The following is a 24,262-nucleotide window of genomic DNA, read 5'->3' as shown; positions in this document are numbered from 1 at the left end:
CTTCGTATAAAAACGTCGTAGACCCACCTTCATGTATACATATCGACTCAGAATCTAAAACTGAACAAATGTCTGTGTGTATGTGTGTGTGTATGTGTGTGTGTATGTGTGTGTGTATGTGTGTGTGTATGTGTGTGTGTATGTATGTATGTGACCAACAAACTAGCTCATGTTTCTCGGCACTGGCTGAACCGATTTGACCCGAACTTGTTGCATTCGACTTGGTTTAGGGTCCCATAGATCGAGTTTTATACAGATTGAAGTTTCGATAAGTAGTTCAAAAGTTATGTATAAAAATGTGTTTTCACATATATTTGGATCTCACTTAACTGTATGTAAACTATGTCTGGGTCCATCATCCGACCCATCGTTGGTTAGGTTATCAAAATAACTTTCCAACGAGTCTAAAACATTGAAGATCTGGCAACCCTGTCTCGAGATATGGCCTCTTAAGTGATATCGATGTACTTTTTTGAAACCGGATCTCACTTAAATGTATGTAAACTATGTCCGGATCCACCATCCGACCTATTGTTGGTTAGGTTATCAAAAGACCTTTCCAACGATTGCAAAAAATTGAAGATCTGGCAACCCTGTCTCGAGATATGGCCACTTAAGTGATATTGATATACTTTTTTGAAGCCGGATCTCACTTAAATGTATGTAAACTATGTCCGGGTCCATCATCCGACTCAACGTTGGTTAGGTTATCAAAAGACCTTTCCAACGAGTGCAAAAAATTGAAGATCTGGCAACCCTGTCTCGAGATATGGCCACTTAAGTGATATTGATATACTTTTTTGAAGCCGGATCTCACTTAAATGTATGTAAACTATGTCCGGGTCCATCATCCGAACCAACGTTGGTTAGGTTATCAAAAGATCTTTCCAACGAGTGCAAAACATTGAAGATCTGGCAACCCTGTCTCGAGATATGGCCTCTTAAGTGATATCAATGTACTTTTTTGAAACCGGATCTCACTTAAATGTATGTAAACTATGTACGGATCCACCATCCGACCTATTGTTGGTTAGGTTATCAAAAGACCTTTCCAACGAGTGCAAAAAATTGAAGATCTGGCAACCCTGTCTCGAGATATGGCCACTTAAGTGATATTGATATACTTTTTTGAAGCCGGATCTCACTTAAATGTATGTAAACTATGTCCGGGTCCATCATCCGACTCAACGTTGGTTAGGTTATCAAAAGACCTTTCCAACGAGTGCAAAACATTGAAGATCTGGCAACCCTGTCTCGAGATATGGCCTCTTAAGTGATATCGATGTACTTTTTTGAAACCGGATCTCAATTAAATGTATGTAAACTATGTCCGGATACACCATCCGACATATTGTTGGTTAGGTTATCAAAAGACCTTTCCAACGAGTGCAAAAAATTGAAGATCTGGCCACCCTGTCTCGAGATATGGCCACTTAAGTGATATTGATATACTTTTTTGAAGCCGGATCTCACTTTAATGTATGTAAACTATGTCCGGGTCCATCATCCGACCCAACGTTGGTTAGGTTATCAAAAGACCTTTCCAACGAGTGCAAAACATTGAAGATCTGGCAACCCTGTCTCGAGATATGGCCACTTATGTGATATTGATATACTTTTTTGAAGCCGGATCTCACTTAAATGTATGTAAACTGTGTCCGGGTCCATCATCCGACCCAACGTTGGTTAGGTTATCATAAGACCTTTCCAACGAGTCTAAAACATTGAAGACCTGGCAACCCTGTCTCGAGATATGGCCACTTAAGTGATATCGATGTACTTTTTGGAAGCCGGATCTAAAAAATAGATGAAACTTGTGTACAGCCATTGTTGTGAGGAAGGCTCCAACCACATAGGTGGATTAAGTTAGTTTTTCTTTTGATTTTAACTTTCCCACTGAGGAAAGGCTTCAATCCTACTCTAGGAAATTGCTTTTAGTAAAAAGTCATAAACCTCCATTACACCTATCGATGAATCAAAATCTGAACAACTATACATTAGGGTGGTCCAAATCCAGGCTTCAGCTAGTTTAGCCATGTTTTGTTAAATGCTAAATGACTCAGTACAGTAAAACCATATACTAAAATTTTCTAATTTGAAGCTTACCTGCTCTAAAAAATACTATCTCTGTAAGTCAATTCTCTACGGAAATCGGAAATGGATATCATTTCTATTTTTATTTTTAGGTTGTTAAAAAAGACTTAAAATGCAACTTTTGAGCCGCAGAGACCACAAAAATTCACAAAAACCGTATTTTTGGAATAAAAAACAAATATTTTTTCAAAAACAATAAAATTGAACTCCAACAACTCCGAGAACCCCGTAAAACTGGCCGTTCTCAAATTAAATCCAATGGATAGTAGCACTTTTGAATTTTTGAATCATCCATTCTGAAACAAACTGAAATTTCTGCATAGCTAAGAATAAAAATTGTTTTTTAAATCGTCAAATGGGTCAAAATTTGTGTTTTTCATCCCTTTCGAAATGTTTGACTTCATTTTGAAATTTGAATTTGAAAGTGTTATTCGGAGACTCGCAAAATTTTGCATGAATTTCGCTTTCAAAACTTCAAATCGGACAAATTGTTTCCGAGTCAGTTGAAAAAACATGGCTTAATGGAAAACACAAAAAAAAAACATATTTTTCTCTATTTGAATTCATTTAAATGCTTTAACACAGCATTTTTTTGTCCGATTTACAAAGTTTTAAAAAATGGGAAAATAATAATTTAAAAGATAGGATATACGGACATTATTTCTTAAAACCAACAACACTTGTATTTTACACTATTTCAGTTGTCAGTAAAAAAAAATTCTAAGATTTGACGAAAACTAAAATTTCAGCTGAAAAAAGTTTATGCGATACTGCACATCTAAAATTAAAAAAAAAAATCATTGGATTTTTAAATAAACCCAAACATTGTAACATTGCATTGTCTGATCATAGTGGCCGTTTCGATAAAAAGGCTTTACTTTAGTCCTAGGTTTGGCCCTAGAAACACCTAAACATAAACCACTTAAAACTAAACCAGATCTGCTCAGATCGTTTTGCGATGTTATACAAAGTTGTTCCCCATATAAAAATCTATAAATACCTCGCATAGAATGTTATTTTGTTCCATTTTGGATTTTTAGGTAAATAAAATGTAAAAAAATGCCGTTTTCCCCATACTAAAGTGTCCAGAATCCACTCGATTGGGCACCCCGAATTCTAAACATTTTTTTAACATTTTCAGGAGAGCTTCTGTGGATATTAATCTACTCAATAAAAAAATAATATGTAATAATAATGTATTTGAATTTTGTAATTTGAAAGGTGTAACTTCGGAAGAATGAATATTACCTTTTTAATGATCTAATTTTACCTCAATTTAGACTAAAATAGTGCCATTACATCAGAAAAGTGGTAAAATTACACATTTGCAGAGTTAAAATTACATTGCATTACATTACAATTCTGACATAAAAAATGTACCCCTAAAAAAAATAATAATACCATGATTTTTTTACTGTCTATGAAATTTTGGCCGCCTATCCGATCTAGTTTTTTTTCCCTGGCTTAGATTGTTTTGAATTCATAGAGAAATTTAAACAAGCAAATTATGATAATTTTGTATATGATTTTATCTTCAAAAGTCTGTTAACATTCGATAAACTTTCAGTCAAGTAAGAGCAACTCCAAATAAAAGCCACTGAAGAACACCTTTTCGGTCCAGAACCCACAAACCGGTGCCGATGATGACGATGACGATGATGATGATGTTGCACGTACCATAATGTAGAACCGACCGTGTCGGGCGATAATGTCCATCGTGCATAGCTTTGCTGTACAGCCCCGGCAGAATCGTAAGCTGCCGGAAAATTGGCAATTAGGAGGCAAGATTTTGGCCCTCCGATACAGCGCGAGAACGGGTGCGTTCCCGGGCTAACACGTGGTGGATTTTGTCGATGGGATTTTGTTTTTCACCGTGGAAAGATCGAATCTCTGCGGATCTGATTGATTTGCTGTTGAGTAGAATTAAATTGCTGTGGGGGATTGATGTGGCTTTTTAATTGAATTAGCGCGATTTTCATGGAATCGACTTTATTCAATTGAAATGAGCTCTCAGAAGTTTACGCTTACCACCATTAATCTCCCAACTAAATCTAAATGGAAAATCTTCACCAAACATTCCGAGTCAGCAAATCGCAAAGGCAATCCATCTTCCAGCCACTGAAGGACCCGCTCCCACTAGGCAAGCAGACATGCGTAGTGTATGAGGTTCCTTGCGGTGCGGACCACAAAACCTACATAGGACAAACAAAACGGAAGGTTGACGTTCGCATGGCGGAACATAAACGTGACGTCAGAAACAACGACCCAAAATCGGGTCTATCACAACACGCCCTGCAAGCTGGTCATCTTTTCAACTTCGACAAGATTAAATTTTTGGAGCGAATTAATGACCAGGCGTGCAGGAAGATAGCGGAGATGTTCCACGTTAAGCTTGCCGGGGAAGAGAAAACCGTGAACTTGCAGAGAGAGTGTGGAGCTTTTAACAGTGTGTACAACAGCGTTGTGGTTAAAATACGCGAGGTCACTACTACCAACGAACGGAAGCGACAACAACAAGACAGACAGAACCTGACGATGCAAGAGGAGGTGTAGTCGTGAGCAAGCAGCAACAGAAGAAAGCTGCGTTGCATTTTGTAAGTTGTGTTTTGTGAGCTTTTTGTAACTTTGAATTGACCAGAAAAATAAATGTTTATGTTTTAGGCGTCTGAAGATGACCGAAGAATAGTAGGTCGAAACGTCGCAAGAAAAGAAAATAGTGTTTTCCTTGTCACCGAACAAAACCAAGCGAATTTAACCAATTACTCTCTTAGTAGTTAAAACTGGCAAGACAAATTAACATTTAAGTGCTCACTGCCACTTCCCTCGTATCATTAGTTCCACCGAATGCGTGCGGATCGTCCCTTTTGAAAAATGAATGAATCGCTGCGAGAGAAAAACACAGAAAGGAAGTCCAGCGAAGAGTCCATAAATTTCCCAATTTTCCACCCGAGCCCCCTTCGAAGTGGCCCACTTTGACGTCCTTGACGAGGATTAGGATTTTCATCGTGAGCGGCGCAAATTGGCTCACCTTTTTTATCATTTGCCATCACACGGACGTCTTCGCGAGTCCTTTTCTCTCTTGCCGCAGCGAGGGTCCTTTGCTGGAGATGGGAACGTGAAGTCAGCCGCCCGGGAGGCGGGATTGAATCGGCTAATATTGCTCGTCTCCGTTCCACGTGGCGCAGATTGTAAATAATGTTGGGAAGGGTCGTTCTTTTTTGGGGGGAACCTAGGTTAAGTCACTTGGTAGGGTGAAATTGGATTGACTTAAATTGATAACAAAAATCAATTAGACTTGACCTAACTTGTAAAAAACTTAAACAGAAGCATGGCCTTGGATATGGGTTTGGCATTGGAACTTGGACGTATGACATTGGATCTTGGAACGTAGGACATTGAATCTTGGAACGTAGGACATTAGATCTTGGATCGTAGGACATTGGATCTTGAAATGTAGGTCATTGGATCTTGGAACGTAGGACATTGGATCTTGGAACGTAGGACATTGGATCTTGGAACGTAGGTCATTGGATCTTGGAACGTAGGACATTGGATCTTGGAACGTTGGTCATTGGATATTGGAACGTAGGACATTGGATCTTGGAACGTAGGACATTGGATATTGGAACGTAGGACATTGGATCTTGGAACGTAGGACATTGGATCTTGGAACGTAAGACATTGGATAATGGAACGTAGGACATTGGATCTTGGAACGTAGGACATTGGATCTTGGAACGTAGGACATTGGATCTTGGAACGTAGGACATTGGATCTTGGAACGTAGGACATTGGATCTTGGAACGTAGGACATTGGATCTTGGAACGTAGGTCATTGGATCTTGGAACGTAGGACATTGGATCTTGGAACGTAGGACGTTGGATCTTGGAACGAAGGGGGTTGGATCTTGGAACGTAGGACATTAGATCTTGGAACGTAGGACATTGGATATTGAAATGTAGGACGTTGGATCTTGGAACGTAGGGCATTGGATCTTGCAACGTAGGACGTTGGACGTTGGACGTTGGACGTTGGACGTTGGACGTTTAAATTGGAAACGAAAAAAAACGAAACTATTGGCACTACGCCCCCCGGGGCATGGCCTTCCTCTAACGTGGGATTTCTGCTCCAGCGCCTCTGACGAGACAGGAGAAACCGGGACCGACGTTTTACTTCACCATCCGATAGAAGCTCAGTGGATAAGGCGGGAATCGAAGCCGCTACCCCTGCGCCACGAGACCCACCACGTTTAAATTGGACGAACTCCAAATCATTCCGTCATAAGAAAAGTGCCTCAAACTCTACTCCAAAAAGAAACATGCCTTAAGCAACCCGGAAAAGCTGGTTGAGCTGATTGTTTGCAATCAAACCTTACTTCATCTTCTTAGGATAAAAACAAGGATGGCTGAAGAGGACAACGAACTCACCTCTGTCTCTCACCTCAACGACCTGCAGAAGCAACCGGTTGGAAGAGATTCTCCGGCATCACAGAACGATTATTTCACCTGAAGCGTGATAAATGCCGCACCGCTCGAGAAGGAATTGTGAAAAGTGGGTGGAAAATCTGCCAAGTCCTGGAAAGTCAACCGGCAGAAAGACAAGTATCAGCACCTTTTTTTTCTCGCGTGAAGGTTCTTGGATGATGTGAGTTGGAAGCGTCATCGCCACTCAACTTTGCTTGAGTTGAGTCTTTGACTTTATGATCGAAAAGTAAACTTAAATCAAAGCTTAAGAAGCTAAAGTTCAAAACTGATTTGATCTTAAAATGACTTCCAATTCAGTTAGCATAACAAAAACTTTACTCAAAAATTTCTCACGATAAAGCAATCTCGTCCGAACTTTCAACTCCAGCCCGTGTATGCAAACAAATCGTGAATAATTTAGAAGAACAAACAACCTGGAAAGAAAACACGGAGGGGCCAAATCTACCAAAAGCAAACCGTTTGGACCATCACGGTGGATTCTGGTTCTGGCAGGTGAAGTGGAAAAAAATGATGGAAAAAGTCCGCTAGGTGGTGGTGACTGGGAAAAGCGCAGCCAATAATATTCATGGCGTGATAAAAGGATTTTCATTTTTATTTTATTTTATGTCTTTTTTTGGAGCGTGGTGGGTACGGTGTTGTTTTGAAAAGCGTAACGCTTGAATCAACAGGGCAGTTTTGCGAAGTGTGGTGCTTGATGAGGGTTGGATTCGGGACGAAGTGGACCATTGAAAAATACTATGAATGGATGATTGTTTGATGGATTGTAACACAAATATTGAAGCATGTTTCAAACTGTATGTCCCCGGAAGCAAAATTACGTTTATGCTATTTTTACACAGCTCTTCATGACCCATTACTTTAGGCATCCCATCACTCCGAAAATCTAATCAAGCCACTTCATCTTGCTTTTGACACATTCAATCACCCAGAAAGCATATTCCGGCATAAACAACCCCCACTCCGACAATTGCTGCCATTCAATGTCGACACGAGCCCTGCCCGCCAAGACCTGTTGCCGTAAATTATATCCGAAAATTACTCCCGTAACAGAAGAACCGCACCAAGCGCCTCCACGCTTATCGTCCTCCCCAAACGAAAAGGAATCCATAAATCTTGGCTCTCCTCAACGAGCTTCCGAGAGGGGTTCTCGATCCAGCTTTGTCCTCACCCCTCGATACCGAGAGAGTGACTCTTCGATATCCTGCCGGCCGTGATTACTTGAAGATTTGTTCGCCTTCTGCCACCTCCTGTTGCTCTGGCCAACGTTCTTGCGCCATAAATCGTGAAACCGTTTTGCCTCTTCCCTCTAGCTATGGCCAAGATTTATGGGGCCGAAGAATCTCCGCTGGGGACTTCAACTTCCTTCTAGCTTTGTGGACGGAACGGAAGTCACAAACAAATGTGGCGATTGTCCTTCGAGGAAACGACGAAAAAGTTGATCTCCGAAGAAAGGTCCTAAGTGACTTTTGAATAAGCAATGAAATTGAAGGGGACGGGAACCAAAAGTCAAAGTGGCAAAGTTGACTCTTGGGAGGGGCAGGGAAAAAAAGTGGTTGAGCTGATTGGTACCGGAGTGACCCTTCGGGAGATTGGTTCGATCTGTTGGGTCCGACTGAGGTTGAAGATTCCTTTTATTTCTTAAGCCTGGAAAAAAATTATTCGCACAGCTATAGAGCAATTCTCTCAGATTTCGGTCATTCCATTTTTATGTATTTTTTAATCAGGCTGAAACTGACTTCGGTATGCCCAAACAAGCCATTTTGCATCATTAATTTGTCCATATAAATTTCCATACAAATTTGGCAGCTGTCCATACAACAATGATGTATGAAAATTGAAAAATCTGTATCTTTTGAAGGAATTTTTTGATCGATTTGGTGCCTTCGGCAAAGTTGTAGGTATGAATAAGGACTACATTGAAAAAAAGATACACAGATAATTTAACTTTTTGTCACTGAAACTTAATTTGCAAAAAAAACACTATTTTTATTTTTTTTTATTTTTAATATGTTTTAGGGGACATCAAATGCCAACTTTTCAGAATTTTTGATTTAATACAGATTTTTTTTCAAGAATCGAAATATTGGTCGTGAAAAATTACCAACTTCATTTTTCGATGTAAAATCAAATTTTCAATCAAAAAGTACTTCAGTGAAATTTTGATAATGTGCCTGCACATTAGGGTGGGTACGGATTTTAAAAAGTTCTCAGATCAAGTTCTGGTGTGGTTCCCCTTGTAGGGCATACCCAAAGGGACTCTCACACCAAATTTCAGCTCATTTGGTTGAAAACTGGCTTGTCTCAAGCGGGTTCAATTTTACATGGAAATTACTATGGGAAATTTTGAATTGTCGTTCATTCGCTCCTACAGGCCTGGGGAAAACATGTAGAAACTTCTAGGATGGCCAGAAATGAGCGGAATCGTCTGGAGAACAACTTTCCCTAAGAGACCAGGTCGATTCATTCAACCCCCATCGAGCTCAACGGCAATACATCCGGGGTTTTCGGAACCAACGGTTTTAACCAGAAAAGCAACAAATTTTCCTTAGCATGCTATGAATGCTTGATGAACACCGCGACGCCACATGTCAAACAATTACCACGTGGACTAGTATCGCCTATAAAAAATTACTTTTTATTACTTTTTGAACCATAGAATTAAAATTTATGGTGATCCTGATACTATTTAACTGTATTCTAAACCTCCAACTAAGAAAAAAAATGTTATGGTGCAAATTTTACAATCACGTGGTAGCTGTTTGACATGTGGCGTCGCGGTGTTCATCAAGCATTCATAGCATGCTAAGGAAAATTTGTTGCTTTTCTGGGGAAACCCGTTGGTTCCGAAAACCCCGGATGTATTGCCGTTGAGCTCGATGGGGGTTGAATGAATCGACCTGGTCTCTTAGGGAAAGATGTTCTCCAGACGATTCCGCTCATTTCTGGCCATCCTAGAAGTTTCTACATGTTTTCCCCAGGCCTGTAGGAGCGAATGAACGACAATTCAAAATTTCCCATAGTAATTTCCATGTAAAATTGAACCCGCTTGAGACAAGCCAGTTTTCAACCAAATGAGCTGAAATTTGGTGTGAGAGTCCCTTTGGGTATGCCCTACAAGGGGAACCACATCAGTACTTGATCTGAGAACTTTTTATAATCCGTACCCACCCTACTGCACATGTTTGCCCTCTTAAAAAAAATCTTTTTGAAAAGCTGAAAAAATTCTCCAATCATATCAATATTTTGTGTTTTTTGAACTTCATAAATACGACCTTTTATTGCTCAGATATTGCCATCCAAATAATATTGAAAGTTTGGCCGTTTTGAAATGTAAGTCATGATTTGAAAATTTTGAAAATATCTTTTTCGAAAAGATCGGAAAATTTCCCGAATGTTTCATATTTTAGCTTTGTAAATTGGACCATTAGTTGCTGAGATATCGACGTTAGAAAATGGTTGGTTGTTTGGGTGAGACTTAGAAAACATCAATTTTCCTGTTTTTAAACCTTTGTTTGGGAATATATCAGCAACTAAAGGTCGTATGAACAAAGTTCAAAAAAACAAAATAAAAAGCTTTTCAAAAAAATATTTTTTTCAAAAGTTGGCAAACATAAGAACCAATTTAAAAAAATTAAAAACAGCGACTATTTTCAAAAAAGTTACAAAAAAATTGGCTATAACTTTATCAAAATTTCGCTAGAGTACTTTTTAAATGCAAATTTGATTTTAAATCGAAAAAAGATGTTAAAAAAAATTTGGCGACCAATATTTCGATTTTTTGAAAAAAAAACAGTATTGATTACAAAATTCATAACTCGGTCAAAGATTTTTTGCCCGTTCTGGAAATTTCTGAAAAGTTGGCATTTGATGTTCCCAAAAATTAAAAAAAAAAAACAAAAACAGTTTTATTATGCAAATCAAGTTTAAGTGACAAAAAATCAAATTGAAAATCACCAAATTTGTTTTACCGTATATCATTTTTTTCAGTGTAGCCCTTATCCATAAGTAAAACTTTGCTGAAGACATCAAATCGATAAAAAATACCTTCAAAAGGTACAGATTTTTGAATTTTCTTGTATCATTTTTGTATGGACAGCTGCCAAATTTGTATCGAAAATTATATGGACAAATTAATGATGCAAAATGGCTTCTTTGGGCATACCGAAAACACCAAAAAAGTTTCAGCCGGATTAAAAAATACAAAAATTAAAGATTGATTTCGTAGAGAATCAAGTGCATTTCACTATTTAATATGTTTAACAGTATCGTTCTCTTGCTCTTTGCTAATTACTTTACACATAGACATGAATCAATATTAAAGAAAGAGCACTATTTCTCTCAAACTTTTTGATTTTTTAAGCCCATAACGTCATGATTCGAATTCCCGGACGCTTCGAAACCCGGACACTTCATCTTGTTTTATCATTTATTTGGATATAAGTTCGCATTATGAACGTCAAAACTGTGTTATTTGATGAATTCTAACATCAACTTTCATTTAAAGTTTGTTTGAACGCTGTAGTTAATGTCAGAACAATTAAATAAAATAAATTTATAAGATTACCAAAAATGCGAAACATTTCACGTGAAATATTTCATAGGCGTCCGAAGCACCGGGAAGGCAAAGCAAAATGTATGGTTTTGATTTCCTTAAATTTTAGCAATTTTTTATATAAAATATCGATTGTTTTGATGTTAACAGCTTATTTGAGACCTAAAGAATGCCATTCACTAACATTTCAGTCCAAATTTGTGCGATTCATTAGCAAAAACGAGTGTCCGGAATTCGAAGCAAAAGTGTCCGGATTTCGAATCAGCTTTTATCAGTGTCCGGGATTCGAAGCACAACAAGTCATTTTAATTTTCAAATTTTGATGAAAAATTGTTAGAAAAGACATATTTTGCATGCATTCTTATAAAACTGACTGTTAATACTACATTCTGATGATATTTCTTAATTTCCAACTTATTACATGATTTTTTGTCAGCTATAACGAAAATGATATGCTACTAAGTGTCCGGATTTCGAATCATGACGTTATATATCAGGTCTTCACCACTAGTCTATGGCATTACTCAGCATCATGCATGCAAAACAAGCTGTTAAGATGTATGCAAGTGAGTAACATACAAATCATCGTGAGAAAACGCCCCCCGTCGTAAACTGTTCGTCGCGATAGTCGATAATGAACGGTGTGAAAAGACCGTCAACCGGTTCTCGCATAGTCACGCGCGAGCAGTGCTCAAAGTAACGCCAATCGATCGTTGTTAGAACGCATGCCTCACGGGAGTAACGTTGTGATTCGAAATCCGGACACTTAAATGTAGAAATATCATCAGGATGTAGTCAGTTTTAAGAGAATGCATGCAAAATATGTCTTTTCCAACAATTTTTCATCAGAGCTTGAAAATTTCAATGACTTGTTGTTGACTTGAATTGCACAAATTTGGACTAAAATGTTAGTGAATGGCATTCTTTAGGTCTGAAATAAGCTGTTAACATCAAAACAATCGATATTTTTTATAAAAATTTGCTTGAATTTAAGTAAATCAAAACCATAAATTTCTGCTTTGCCTTCCCGATGCTTCGGACGCCTCTGAAATATTTCAGTGAAATATTTCACATTTTTGGTAATCTTATAATTTTAATTTATTTAATTGTTTTGACATTAACTGAAGCGTTCAAACAATCTTTAAATGTAAGTTGACGTTAGAATTCATCAAATAACACAGTTTGGACATTCACAATGCGAACTTATATCCAAATCATTGATAAAACAAGATGAGGTGTCCGGGTTTCGAAGCGTCCGGGAATTCGAATCATGACGTTAGCCTAATGATCCGAACTGCACGTTGCTGAGAGATACCTGCGGTGCGGGGTTACCGGTTGAGACAGTTAGTAGTTAGTCAGTGTATCGAACGGTGCTAGAGATAGAGATTGGGTAGAGTTGTTACAATTGTTGCGGAAATTTTTCGTAAATCTTCAAAACAAGTTTCTCTGAGTTTAAACATTGAATTATTGTTGATAGTAAAGAGTGTCATCGATGTTGATTTGAAGAACCGGGAAAGTATCTGGAAATCCAGACTAAACGTAACTTTTTCAACCATGACGTGCACTTAGTACATGATGGGTGGAAAACTACCACCTCGAAAACTGCACTCACATCAATCTGCGTTAACTAAGCTGTAACGGGCGTGTTAGAGCCATATTATAATGATGAATCTCCCCTGACAGGTCACTTTGAGCGGCATGTCTTTATAGACCCGTTGAAATCCGCCTAGACTTGACTCGTTAGTGCACAGTTGCAATGGCTGGCGCCGCCACGTCCAGCTGGGACAAGTTTGTCCTGCTTCTGTGGAAGAACTGGACCATCCAGCGGCGCCACTACCTGCAGACCGCGTTCGAAGTTCTCGTCCCGGTGTTGTGCTGTTCGTTTCTCCTTTTGATACGTGGAGTTGTGAAGCTGAGGCACGTGCAGTCCAGTACCGTGTTCAACCCGCTGTCTACCGATGTACTGAGCAGGTAATACTCGGAATCTTTGGTAATCAGAAGTAACGTTTGAGTTCCGTACAGGTTCAAACTACCATCCGATGTGCAAATTCTGCTGGCGTATTCACCTCAAAATACAATACTGGAAGGAGTCGTTAGCAGAGCTGCGGAATCGCTCAATATAACGTACAGAGGATACCCTAACGCGGTCTCACTGGAGTCGACCCTAATGAATAGCAGCATCTTGGCTGGGGTAGAGTTCGAAGATGATCTCACGGTAAGCGAGCTTGACCTTTGTCGTGCGGAATCATTCAGAAGTCTTTTCACAGTTCATAGATAAACTACCGGAGAAGCTGAACGTCGCGATCAGATTCCCTAGCAAGCTTCGGACCAGCATGGAAAACTCCCTACCGAACTGGGAAACCCGACTTCTGCAGTATCCGTTTACGCCGGAACTGCGTGAGATATCGCTGGACGCGGGAGGTTACCCGGAGTACTACTACGAAGGATTCCTGTCCGTTCAGAGCGCCATTTCGAAAGCGATCATCGAGGAATTCAACGCCAATGTTTACCTCCCAAACGTTTATGTTAACGTGAGTAGACACCGAAGTCCAAAAAAGCGCTCAGCTAATCCTTCGACCTTCTTCAGCGCTTCCCATATCCACCACACTACGACGATGGAATCCTACGCGTGCTGGAATCATGGCTCCCGTACATCATGCTTTTCACGTTCTTCTACCCGTGCGTAGTGATGATCAAGCACATCACGGTCGAGAAGGAACACCAGCTCAAGGAATCGATGAAGATCATGGGACTCTCCGGTGGATTGCAGTGGAGTGCGTGGTTCGTGAAGAACATGCTACTGCTAGTGCTCTCGATTTCGATGATCACTGCACTACTTTGTGTGAGTAGAAGGTCGCGCTGAAAGCGAGTTGAATGACTAAAGAGACTTACGCAGGTACCGCTGGTCAACAACATCCCGATCCTGAAACATTCCGACTGGACTGCCATTTGGTTCTTCCTGTTTGTCTATTCCGTCGCTACAGTGTGCTTCTGCTTCATGATGAGTGTCTTCTTCGACAAGGGTGAGCCCTTTCGGTGTTCATTCTGCGAATTACAGTAATGTATCAAACACTACATTTCAGCAAGTGTTGCAGCAAGGGTAGCTGGCTTCGTTTGGATCCTGTCCATTGTACCGTACAAGCTGGCCTTGCCCATCTACGACTCCTTGTCAGTTGGTATCAAATCTAGTCTCAACATTTTATCAAATTCGGCAATGTCCTTTGGGATTCGTAGCATCATACGCTTGGAAGTGCTTGAACGGGGTCTTCAGTGGAACGATTTCTCCACCCCAGCTACGATCGACGAAGAGTTGAACGTTGGACTGGTGATCGCGATGCTACTGGTAGATGCCTTGATATACCTAACCATCGCAATATACGTCGAGCAAGTGATGCCCGGAGAGTTTGGAATCGCAAAACCGTGGTATTTCCCATTTTCTTTCAAGTGTCGCTCCAGCGCGTCAAAAACGCCAACTTCTCAAAATCAGAAATCAGACTTCATCGAATCGGATCCCAGCTCAAGCCCTGTCGGAATTCAAATCCGAAACCTTCGTAAGGTTTACCCAGGTAATAAAACTGCTGTCAACGGGCTCGTTCTCAACATGTACGAAGATCAGATCACCGTACTGCTGGGTCACAACGGAGCTGGCAAGACCACCACCATGTCCATGCTGACGGGAATGATCGCACCGACCTCCGGTACGGCATACCTCAACGGGCACGACGTCCGCACCGAGATCGAAGGAGTTCGACGATCTTTGGGCATCTGCCCACAGCACAACGTGCTGTTCGATGAACTGACCGTGGAGGAACACCTCCGATTCTTTGCCAGATTGAAAGGCATTCCAAAGAATGACCTGCACGAAGAGATCGATAAGTACCTTGTGATGTTGAAATTGACGGACAAGCGCAACGCACAATCTCACACGCTGTCCGGTGGCATGAAGCGAAGGTTAGCCGTAGGAGTTGCCCTATGCGGTGGATCCAAGGTGGTCCTGCTGGATGAGCCAACCTCCGGATTGGATCCGTCAGCTCGTAGATCCCTCTGGGATCTGCTACAACAGGAGAAGAAACATCGAACGATTCTACTTACCACGCACTTCATGGACGAAGCGGACGTCCTCGGGGATCGCATCGCGATCATGTCCGGCGGAGTGCTGAAGGCAGTTGGGTCACCGTTCTTTTTGAAGAAAAACTTCGGCGCCGGATACCGGTTGATCTGCGTGAAAGGTCCGCGCTGCGACAAGCAACAGGTGTTGGACATTCTGCGGAGGTTCATTCCAGACGTTCGCATTGCCACGGATATCGGGTCCGAGCTGTCGTTTGTTTTGAATGAGGGTTACCTACAGGTGTTCCAACCGATGTTGGAAGATCTGGAAGGTAGAATGCGAGAGTGTGGAGTTAACAGCTACGGTATCTCGTTGACTACGATGGAGGAGGTGTTCATGAAGTGAGTCGTTGCAAGCTCATTGCAACTGTGAATAAATTCTAATTTTATTTTAGAGCCGGAAGTGACATCTCTCAGGGAAGAAAGAGATCAAATGAAATACCTATCGAGACAGCACCCCAGAAATGTATGCACGTTACTTGTTAAATCATACGGATTAATATCTATACAATATGTCCCGTAGATTCGCTCAACAAACTCGAACTGTACACCGGTCGACAGCTACTATTAAACCAAGTTAAGGGTCAATTCTTGAAGAAGTACCTCTCCAGTCTGCGATCACATATTCTACTAATAACACAACTTGTGGTTCCAATCGTCTTCGCAATAGTGGCATCCAACAAGGATACCCTCGAGTATCGGAATCTTCCCCCATTGACGATGTCTTTTGAGCCGTACAAGGAAACGGTAACCGTTGTAGGAGGATCCCTGGACAATTCGTATTTGATACAAGCTTATGAGAAACTGTTTGACAAGATTGATGGAAGGCATCACCTCAAATTAATATCTTCGAACATGAATGAATTCATGCTTCAAACAGTAAGTTATGACTTGACGATCAAAATTTGTTCCTAATTTTCTAAGTTTCAGTCCATAGATTCAATTTACGAGGTCAACACCCAGTACATGGCAGGCGCTACCTTTCACTACAACAACTACACGGCTTGGTTCAACAACAAGGGCTACCACACTGCTCCGTTGGCATTATCCTTGTTATACAGCGCCGTCCTTGCTTCAGAATGTCCAACATGTGAACTGACCATCACGAACAAGCCTCTACCTTACCCACCCAACGTTCAGGAAAATTTGTTGGAAAGTGTCATTGGATACAGCATGATAATCAACACCGCCTTCGCGATGGTCTTCGTATCGTCGCTGTACATCATGTTCTACATTAAAGAACGCACCATACGTGCCCGGATGCTCCAGTATGTTAGTGGAACGAATGTTACCTTGTACTGGACGGTGGCCTTTATTTGGGATTACTTTACCTTCCTGGTGACCTGCGTGATCTACACCGTCGTATTAGCTGTGTTTCAAAAGAGTTCGGCTTTCATCGAACTTGGTCAAGTGCTTCTCCTGTTGATGTTCTACGGGTTGGGATTCCTACCGTTAACCTACCTCTTCACGTTCGTGTTCAACAATACGAGCTCCGGATACGGATTCATCATGTTGTTCAACATAACAACGGGTGTCGTCTTCTACGCGATAGGTGAGCTACTCCGGCTTCCCACCATCGACCAGGAAGATCTGGCTGACGACTTGGAGTGGGTATTCCTGCTTTTCCCAAGCTTTGCCCTGTTCCAAGGGTTGGAAAACATGGACGTGATCGTGTCTGGTGTGATGGACTGTCGGAATGATTGCAACTTCATAGCTGGATGTACGCTAGAATCCGCTTGCGATTGGACTCCCACGTGCTGTGATCTACCGGAGTTATACTCCTTCCGTGAAGTGGGAATCGCTAGGAATTTGCTGTATCTTCTGGCGGTTGGAATAACTGCCTTCGTTGCAGTTTTACTGATAGAATATCGAGTCCTCAGTAAGGTCAAGCAATGCGTTACTTGGAAGAGGAAACCACGTGCATCAGCTGACGAAGATTCAGAGGTAACCGCTGAGAAGGAACGAGTTCAGAATATGCGCAAGAGTGACATTCGGAACTACAATCTCGTGATGCGGAATGCAACCAAATACTACGGGAACTTCCTAGCGGTGAACAATCTGTCGATAGCAATCGATCGGTTTGAGTGCTTTGGTTTGCTGGGAATCAACGGAGCCGGGAAGACGACTACCTTCAAGATGTTGATTGGAGACGAGACTTTTTCGTCCGGAGTGGCATGGGTCGAAGGGACTCGTTTGAAGTCCCCAATGAATACTGTGCATCAGAGAATCGGTTACTGTCCACAATTTGACGCACTTCTTGGTAATCTTACTGGACGGGAGACACTGAAAGTTTTCGCTCTGTTACGAGGAGTTTCCCGTGATGATATCCAGAACGTATCGTTGTCATTGGCTGAAGATTTGCACTTCCTCAAGCATCTAGACAAGAAGATCAAGGAGTACACTGCCGTTCTACGCATAATTGTCCCATGTTCAAAAAAGTGCAACTGAGAAAAACGCGATTGAAATTTTTCGACCGATTTCTGTGTTTCTACGCATAATTGTCCCGTGGGTTCCTATTCGCCCTATGTGTCCCTAATCGCCCCAGTTAGCAGTTTATCATACTTATTTGTGATCCTCTTGCTATACAACAGGTAAACAAGGCATAATGCTTAGTAAAACTAATGATTCCGTGTAAGAAAATACTTGGTGGGACAATTATGCGTAGAAGTTCAACGATGGGACAAACAGACTTGGTGTTGTTTTTGATGAGTTTCCGAACAAAGTACCAGATTTTATGTGTTTTTCTTAAAGTACATATCAGACTAAACTTAAAAATGGCATAAAGTCAAAATCGTCAAAAACTGACATGGGACAATTATGCGTAGAACGGCAGTACAGCGGTGGAAACAAACGAAAGCTCAGTGCGGCAATCGCACTCATGGGCAATCCCTCGATAGTATACCTCGATGAACCAACTACCGGAATGGATCCGGGAGCGAAGCGGCAGTTGTGGGATGTGATCTGCAAGGTAAGAAGCTCGGGGAAATCTATCGTCCTGACTTCGCACAGCATGGAGGAGTGTGAAGCGCTGTGCACGCGGTTGGCGATCATGGTCAACGGCGAGTTCAAGTGTCTCGGATCGACGCAACACTTGAAGAACAAGTTCGTTAAGGGATTCCTGTTGACAATCAAGGTGAAAAGGGCGGATGATCAGCAAGAGCAGAGAGTGGATCGGGTCAAGTCGTTTGTGGAGGATACATTTGATGGAGCTGTGCTGAAGTATTACTTTTTGACAATTCAAGCGAACTGTTTTAATTTTGTTTGTTTTTTTTAGAGAACAATATCAGGACTCGTTAAGCTATCATGTGCCCCAAGCGGATCTCAAATGGTCGGCCATGTTTGGGCTAATGGAATCACACAAGGAGCAGCTTGAAGTTGAGGATTACTCCCTGGGACAAGCTGCGCTTGAGCAGGTGTTTCTACACTTTACAAAACATCAGCGAGTAGAAGATTGATTAAGTAGAAGCTATTTTTGTTTTGTATTTATTAATTATCATAAAAAATGTGATTTTTTTAATTAATTCATGCGTATCATTTTAATCTAAGTAGACCACCGTATTAACAAGTGGAACAAGAATGTCACCAAGCCACTTTCATGACTCAAACATTTACAACGATATCAATTCTGTAGTTGAAATCTGTTGAGGAAAACTCGAGACCTCAGACTTTGATCCAAATTACATGATTCGACCTAACTCAACTCGCATCACCAACCGCAATGGCCAACGCCACCAACTGGGACAAGTTCCTGCTGCTGCTGTGGAAGAACTGGACCATCCAGAAGCGCCACAAGTGTCAAACCCTGTTCGAAATCCTAATCCCCGTACTGTGCTTTTCGATTGTCCTGTTGATCCGGTATCAGTCGGGACCAACTTCCGTGACAACGAGCACCAAGTTTGAGCCGCAGTCTGTGGATCTGTTGGACAGGAACGACTTTCCACCTGCGGTGGAGTTTCTGTTGGCTTATTCGCCTCAAAATTCTGTTTTGGATCGGATCGTCAAAAGGGCTGCTGAATCGTTGAAGATGACAAGCAGAGGTTATCCGAATGCAAAGTCTTTGGAAGTGGCAATGATCAACAGCAGTATCTTTGCTGGGGTGGAGTTTGATGATTCCTTAGCGGTAAGATGGTATTAAAATATGAATGTTTAGTGGTGAGTAATAGATGATCCTCCACAGTCAATTAATTCCGCACCGAAAAAGCTGAAATTCGCGCTGAGATTCCCAGCAGAACTTCGAGTCCCAAGCACTAGACTCTCAACTTGGAACACAAAATCGTTGATGGTTCCATTTTCACCGAGCGGTTTAAGTTCACCATCGGATGAGTACCTAGACGAAGGATTCTTGGCCGTCCAAAGTGCCCTTTCAAAATCAGTTATCCAAGAGTTCAATCCAAACCTGGAGCTTCCAAATGTTTTCACCAACGTTTGTAGTTTTGATCGCAATCTTTAAAGATCCTCAATTTAATACGATATTCTCCTCCAGCGATATCCGTATCCACCGCACGAAGACGATCCGGTTCTCGCGATGCTGGAGCAAGTGCTTCCATGGATCATGCTATTTTCATTCTTCTACCCTTGCATAGTGATGGTCAAGCACATCACGGCCGAGAAGGAAAAGCAGCTGAAAGAGTCGATGAAGATCATGGGCCTGTCCAGCTGGCTTCAGTGGAGTGCGTGGTTCGCCAAGAACATGCTGCTGCTGGTGTTTTCCATTTCGCTGATCACGGTTCTGCTTTGTGTGAGTATCGAGGAGTAGTTGGGGCAGCATAACGAAAATCAAATCTTGCAGGTTCCACTCATGAAGAACACTTCGATCCTCAGACACTCTGATTGGACCGTCGTGTGGTTCTTTCTGTTTGTCTATTCCATCGCGACGGTGTGCTTTTGCTTCATGGTAAGCGTCTTCTTCAACAAAGGTAGTATATTTTTCAATTTCTGCAAGGTTTGGGATCTAACTCAACATCAAATTGTAGTTACCGTCGCCACGAGGTTAGCAAGTCTTTTGTGGATGCTGTCGATCGTTCCGTTTAGGGTTATCTCAACTCAGTACGACTCACTATCTACTTTGGGTAAAATTGGTATCAATCTGCTGTCCAACACGGCTATGTCACTTGGTATGAGAAGTACGATACACTTGGAAGCAAACCAGCAAGGACTTCGTTGGCATAGTATGATCAATCCGGTTACGATCGAAGAGCTAAACGTCAGATTGGTGATCGTGATGCTGTTGGTGGATGCCTTACTCTACCTGGCAATTGCTCTATACGTCGAGCAGGTGATGCCAGGAGAGTATGGAGTTGCGAAGCCGTGGTATTTCCCGTTTGTTAGCAAGTGTTTTCGAAGGAAGCAAATGAGCGTTGGGTTTCGGAATCAGGATACTAGATATTTTGAGGCCGATCCCGTAACCAGCAATCCAGGCATTCAAATCCGAAATCTACGGAAGGTCTTCAACAGATCCAACGTAGCCGTTCACGGCTTGAATCTCAACATGTATGAGGATCAGATAACCATATTGCTTGGACATAACGGCGCCGGAAAGACCACCACCATGTCGATGCTCACGGGTATGTTCTCGCCTACATCGGGTACGGCATACCTCAGCGGACACGATATTCGAACGGACATCGAAGGCGTACGGCAATCGTTGGGACTGTGCCCCCAGCACAACGTGCTGTTCGATGAGTTGACCGTGTCGGAACATTTGCGCTTTTTTGCGAGATTGAAAGGAGTTCCAAGGGGTAGATTGAACTACGAAATTGAGAAGTATCTTCAGATCTTAGAACTGACCGGAAAGCGCCACGCACAATCCCACACGTTAGCCGGTGGCATGAAGCGTAGACTGGCCGTAGGAGTTGCTCTTTGCGGTGGATCCAAGGTAGTTCTACTGGATGAACCAACGTCCGGTATGGATCCCTCAGCTCGTAGAGCTCTTTGGGATTTGCTACAACAGGAGAAGAAACATCGAACGATTCTACTTTCAACGCACTTTATGGACGAAGCGGACGTCCTCGGGGATCGCATTGCGATCATGTCCGGTGGAGTGCTGAAAGCCGTAGGAACACCGTTCTTTTTGAAGAAAAGCTTCGGCACCGGATACCGGTTGATCTGCGTGAAAGGACCAAACTGTGACAAGCAACTGGTGTTGGATTTACTTCGGAAGTACATACCGGACGTTCGCATCGATACCGATATTGGGTCAGAACTCTCGTTCGTCCTCAAAGAGGATTACATTCGGGTGTTCCAACCGATGCTGGAGTATCTGGAGAGTCGGATGGAAATGTGTGGCATCACCAGCTATGGCATTTCGCTAACCACTATGGAGGAGGTTTTCTTGAAGTATGATTCTTGGTTGATACATAGCAGTTACTGATTTTTCTTTTTTTAGAGCTGGTAGTGATAGTCCTAATCAGACATCCGTTGAAACATCTGTGGGAAAGCCACTTAGAAATCTCGATCTGTACACCGGACGGCATCTCTTATTAAGTCAAGTAAAGGGTCAACTACTCAAGAAGTACCTTTCCTGCATCCGATCGTGGGGATTGTTGATCGGCATGTTTACGATCCCAATATTTTTCGTGATATCAACATTCCTGTCCATGTCAAGCAATCAAAATCATTCCCCTTTAACGATGTCGCTTGATCCGTACGTCAAAACGGTGACCGTAGTGGGAGGAACTCCGGATACCTCAAAGATAGTTCAAACTTATATGAAACTCATCGATAATGTCAACGGAATGCACAGCTCAAAGGAGATTGATTCAAATATGAACGATTTCATCCTGCAACGCGTGAGTGAATACCTTCAAATTCCAAGATTCTAACCTAACCTAACCCATTTAGTCGGCAGATTCCATCTCCGAAGTCAATTCCCATTACATGGTAGGAGCCACCTTCAACGCCAACAACTACACCGCATGGTTCAACTACAAAGGATACCACACGGCTCCGCTGGCACTGTCCCTCCTGTACAACGCAGTTCTCCAAACAGAATGTCCGACCTGCGAGCTAACCGTTGTGAACAAGCCACTGCCCAGCCGGGTAGACCCCGCCAGCCAGGACTCGGGCGCTGGACTCAACCTGGTGATCAATACCGTGCTCGCAATGGCCTTCGTGTCCGCCATGTTTGTGCTGTTCTACATCAACGAACGCACCTCGCGGGCCAAGCTGCTCCAGTTTGTCAGTGGAACCAACGCCGCACTGTACTGGACGGTTGCTTTCGGTTGGGATTTGCTGCTGTTTGGGGTGATATCGTTGGTGTACGTGATCACTTTGGCCGCGTTTCAAGAGGAAGGATGGTCAACGTTTTCCGAACTGGGTCGGGTGTACCTGCTGTTTGTGTTCTTCGGAGTTGGGTTTCTGCCGTTGATTTACATCTCTTCGTTTGTGTTTAGTTCTCCGGGAACTGCCTACGCGTTGGTGATGCTGTTCAAGGTTGTAACGGGTGCGGTATTTTTTGGGATTGTTGTGATATGGAAGGCGGTTGACAGCGATGTTGGAGTAATGATTGAATGGATTTTCATGCTGTTTCCGAGTTTTGCCCTAACACATGCTTTGAGCCAAATGAGTCAATTAGCTTCTATAAAGTTGTTGTGTCAAGATTGTGATTTGCCGGATCTGTTGTCCTTCCATGAGCTGGGAATCGCTCGTAATCTGCTTTGCTTAGCAGTGATTGGAGTTGCAGTTTTCCTCATAGTTCTAGCGATTGAATATCGAATCTTTAACAATGTAATGAACTACTTCATGATCTACAAGTCTCCGCAACGCTCGCTAAATGAAGATCCGGATGTAACAGCCGAGAAGGAACTCGTCCTTGGTATGACGCAGAACGATATCAACAGCTACAATCTTGTACTGCGAAGTGCTACCAAATACTACGGAAGATTCCTAGCTGTGAACAACCTGTCGGTAGCGATCGATCGGTACGAGTGCTTCGGGCTGTTGGGAATCAACGGAGCGGGCAAGACGACTACCTTCAAGATGATGACCGGAGACGTGAGATTCTCGTCTGGGGTGGCTTGGGTCGAAGGGATCAGCTTGCAATCGTCCATGGGCGAGGTTTACCAGAGGATCGGCTACTGTCCGCAGTTTGACGCGCTGCTCGATGACCTCACCGGTAGAGAAACGCTCAGGATCTACGCACTACTACGGGGTGTACGAGCGGAAGACATCAGGGGCGTGACACTTACGTTGGCAGAGGACTTGAACTTTTTGAAGCATATCGACAAGAAGACCAAGCAGTACAGTGGTGGAAACAAGCGAAAACTCAGCACGGCAATCGCACTCATGGGCAATCCTTCGGTGGTTTATCTGGACGAACCGACTACGGGAATGGATCCGGGGGCGAAACGGCAGCTCTGGAACGTGATCTGTAAGGCTAGAAGTACAGGCAAATCTATCGTGTTGACTTCGCACAGCATGGAGGAGTGTGAAGCGCTGTGCACCCGGTTGGCGATCATGGTCAATGGAGAGTTCAAGTGTCTCGGATCGACGCAACATCTGAAGAACAAGTTCTCCAAAGGATTCCTGCTGATGATCAAGGTGAAGAAGGTTGATGATCCGAAGTTGCAGCTGATGAGACTGAAGGAAGTCAAGTTCTTTGTTGGCAAGAAGTTGCCAGGATCGGTGCTGAAGTATGACGTTTTGGAACATTTAAGAAATGCAAAGTTATTTATTATTATATTACAGAGAGGAATACCAGGACTCGCTGAACTTTCACATTCCACAATCGGATCTCAAGTGGTCGGCCATGTTTGGGTTGATGGAGGCGCACAAAGAGCAGCTCAACATTGAGGACTACTCACTGGGACAAACCACGCTGGAGCAAGTATTCCTGAGCTTCACCAAGTATCAGCTAGAATCGGATTAAGAACTTTAAATTCAGCAATAAATATCTAATATCTATTTCTTAAAAAGTTTAAGCTGAAAGTTATGAACTCTTTGAAAGAAACTTGCAGCCCCGTCATAAATATCACCCACCAAAGCATAAACCATCCTCCCAAGAGTGACCCCTTCCACGCCAGAATT

At 42.4% G+C, this 24,262-nt stretch overlaps 3 protein-coding genes across 6 annotated transcripts in view; all 3 read left to right on the top strand.

Moving 5' to 3' along the window:
- The window catches only part of LOC120412402 (uncharacterized), a 446,365-nt gene that overhangs the window by 224,897 nt on the left and 197,206 nt on the right, over positions 1-24,262 (top strand). The window lies entirely within an intron of this gene.
- LOC120412405 (phospholipid-transporting ATPase ABCA3-like) lies at positions 12,472-18,740 on the top strand. The gene is made up of 11 exons (XM_052709302.1): positions 12,472-13,102; positions 13,154-13,346; positions 13,399-13,662; positions 13,719-13,973; positions 14,028-14,154; positions 14,215-15,580; positions 15,634-15,704; positions 15,762-16,117; positions 16,169-17,644; positions 18,072-18,457; positions 18,513-18,740. The coding sequence occupies exons 1-11, from the start codon at positions 12,888-12,890 to the stop codon at positions 18,691-18,693; spliced, it is 4,890 nt and encodes a 1,629-aa protein (XP_052565262.1). The 5' UTR covers positions 12,472-12,887; the 3' UTR covers positions 18,694-18,740.
- LOC120412410 (phospholipid-transporting ATPase ABCA3-like) lies at positions 18,824-24,150 on the top strand. Its single transcript, XM_039572873.2, has 8 exons — positions 18,824-19,358; positions 19,416-19,661; positions 19,722-19,976; positions 20,028-20,154; positions 20,212-21,574; positions 21,624-22,026; positions 22,079-23,868; positions 23,924-24,150. The coding sequence occupies exons 1-8, from the start codon at positions 18,957-18,959 to the stop codon at positions 24,102-24,104; spliced, it is 4,767 nt and encodes a 1,588-aa protein (XP_039428807.1). The 5' UTR covers positions 18,824-18,956; the 3' UTR covers positions 24,105-24,150.

The sequence above is a fragment of the Culex pipiens genome, chromosome 3 (assembly GCF_016801865.2).
Source record: "Culex pipiens pallens isolate TS chromosome 3, TS_CPP_V2, whole genome shotgun sequence".
Lineage (NCBI taxonomy): Eukaryota > Metazoa > Arthropoda > Insecta > Diptera > Culicidae > Culex > Culex pipiens.
The sequence above is the reverse complement of the archived record's forward strand: the minus strand, read 5'-3'. Positions and strand labels throughout refer to the sequence as shown.

Excerpts from the sequence above, each read along its gene's own strand:
- LOC120412405 (XM_052709302.1), top strand. The coding sequence starts at position 12,888 with ATGGCTGGCGCCGCCACGTCCAGCTGGGACAAGTTTGTCCTGCTTCTG. Across the intron at positions 13,347-13,398 it reads AGTTCGAAGATGATCTCACG|TTCATAGATAAACTACCGGA; the intron begins GTAAGCGAGCTT and ends GTCTTTTCACAG. Across the intron at positions 15,581-15,633 it reads ATGGAGGAGGTGTTCATGAA|AGCCGGAAGTGACATCTCTC; the intron begins GTGAGTCGTTGC and ends ATTTTATTTTAG.
- LOC120412410 (XM_039572873.2), top strand. The coding sequence starts at position 18,957 with ATGGCCAACGCCACCAACTGGGACAAGTTCCTGCTGCTGCTGTGGAAG. Across the intron at positions 19,662-19,721 it reads TTCCAAATGTTTTCACCAAC|CGATATCCGTATCCACCGCA; the intron begins GTTTGTAGTTTT and ends ATTCTCCTCCAG. Across the intron at positions 20,155-20,211 it reads AAGCGTCTTCTTCAACAAAG|TTACCGTCGCCACGAGGTTA; the intron begins GTAGTATATTTT and ends ATCAAATTGTAG.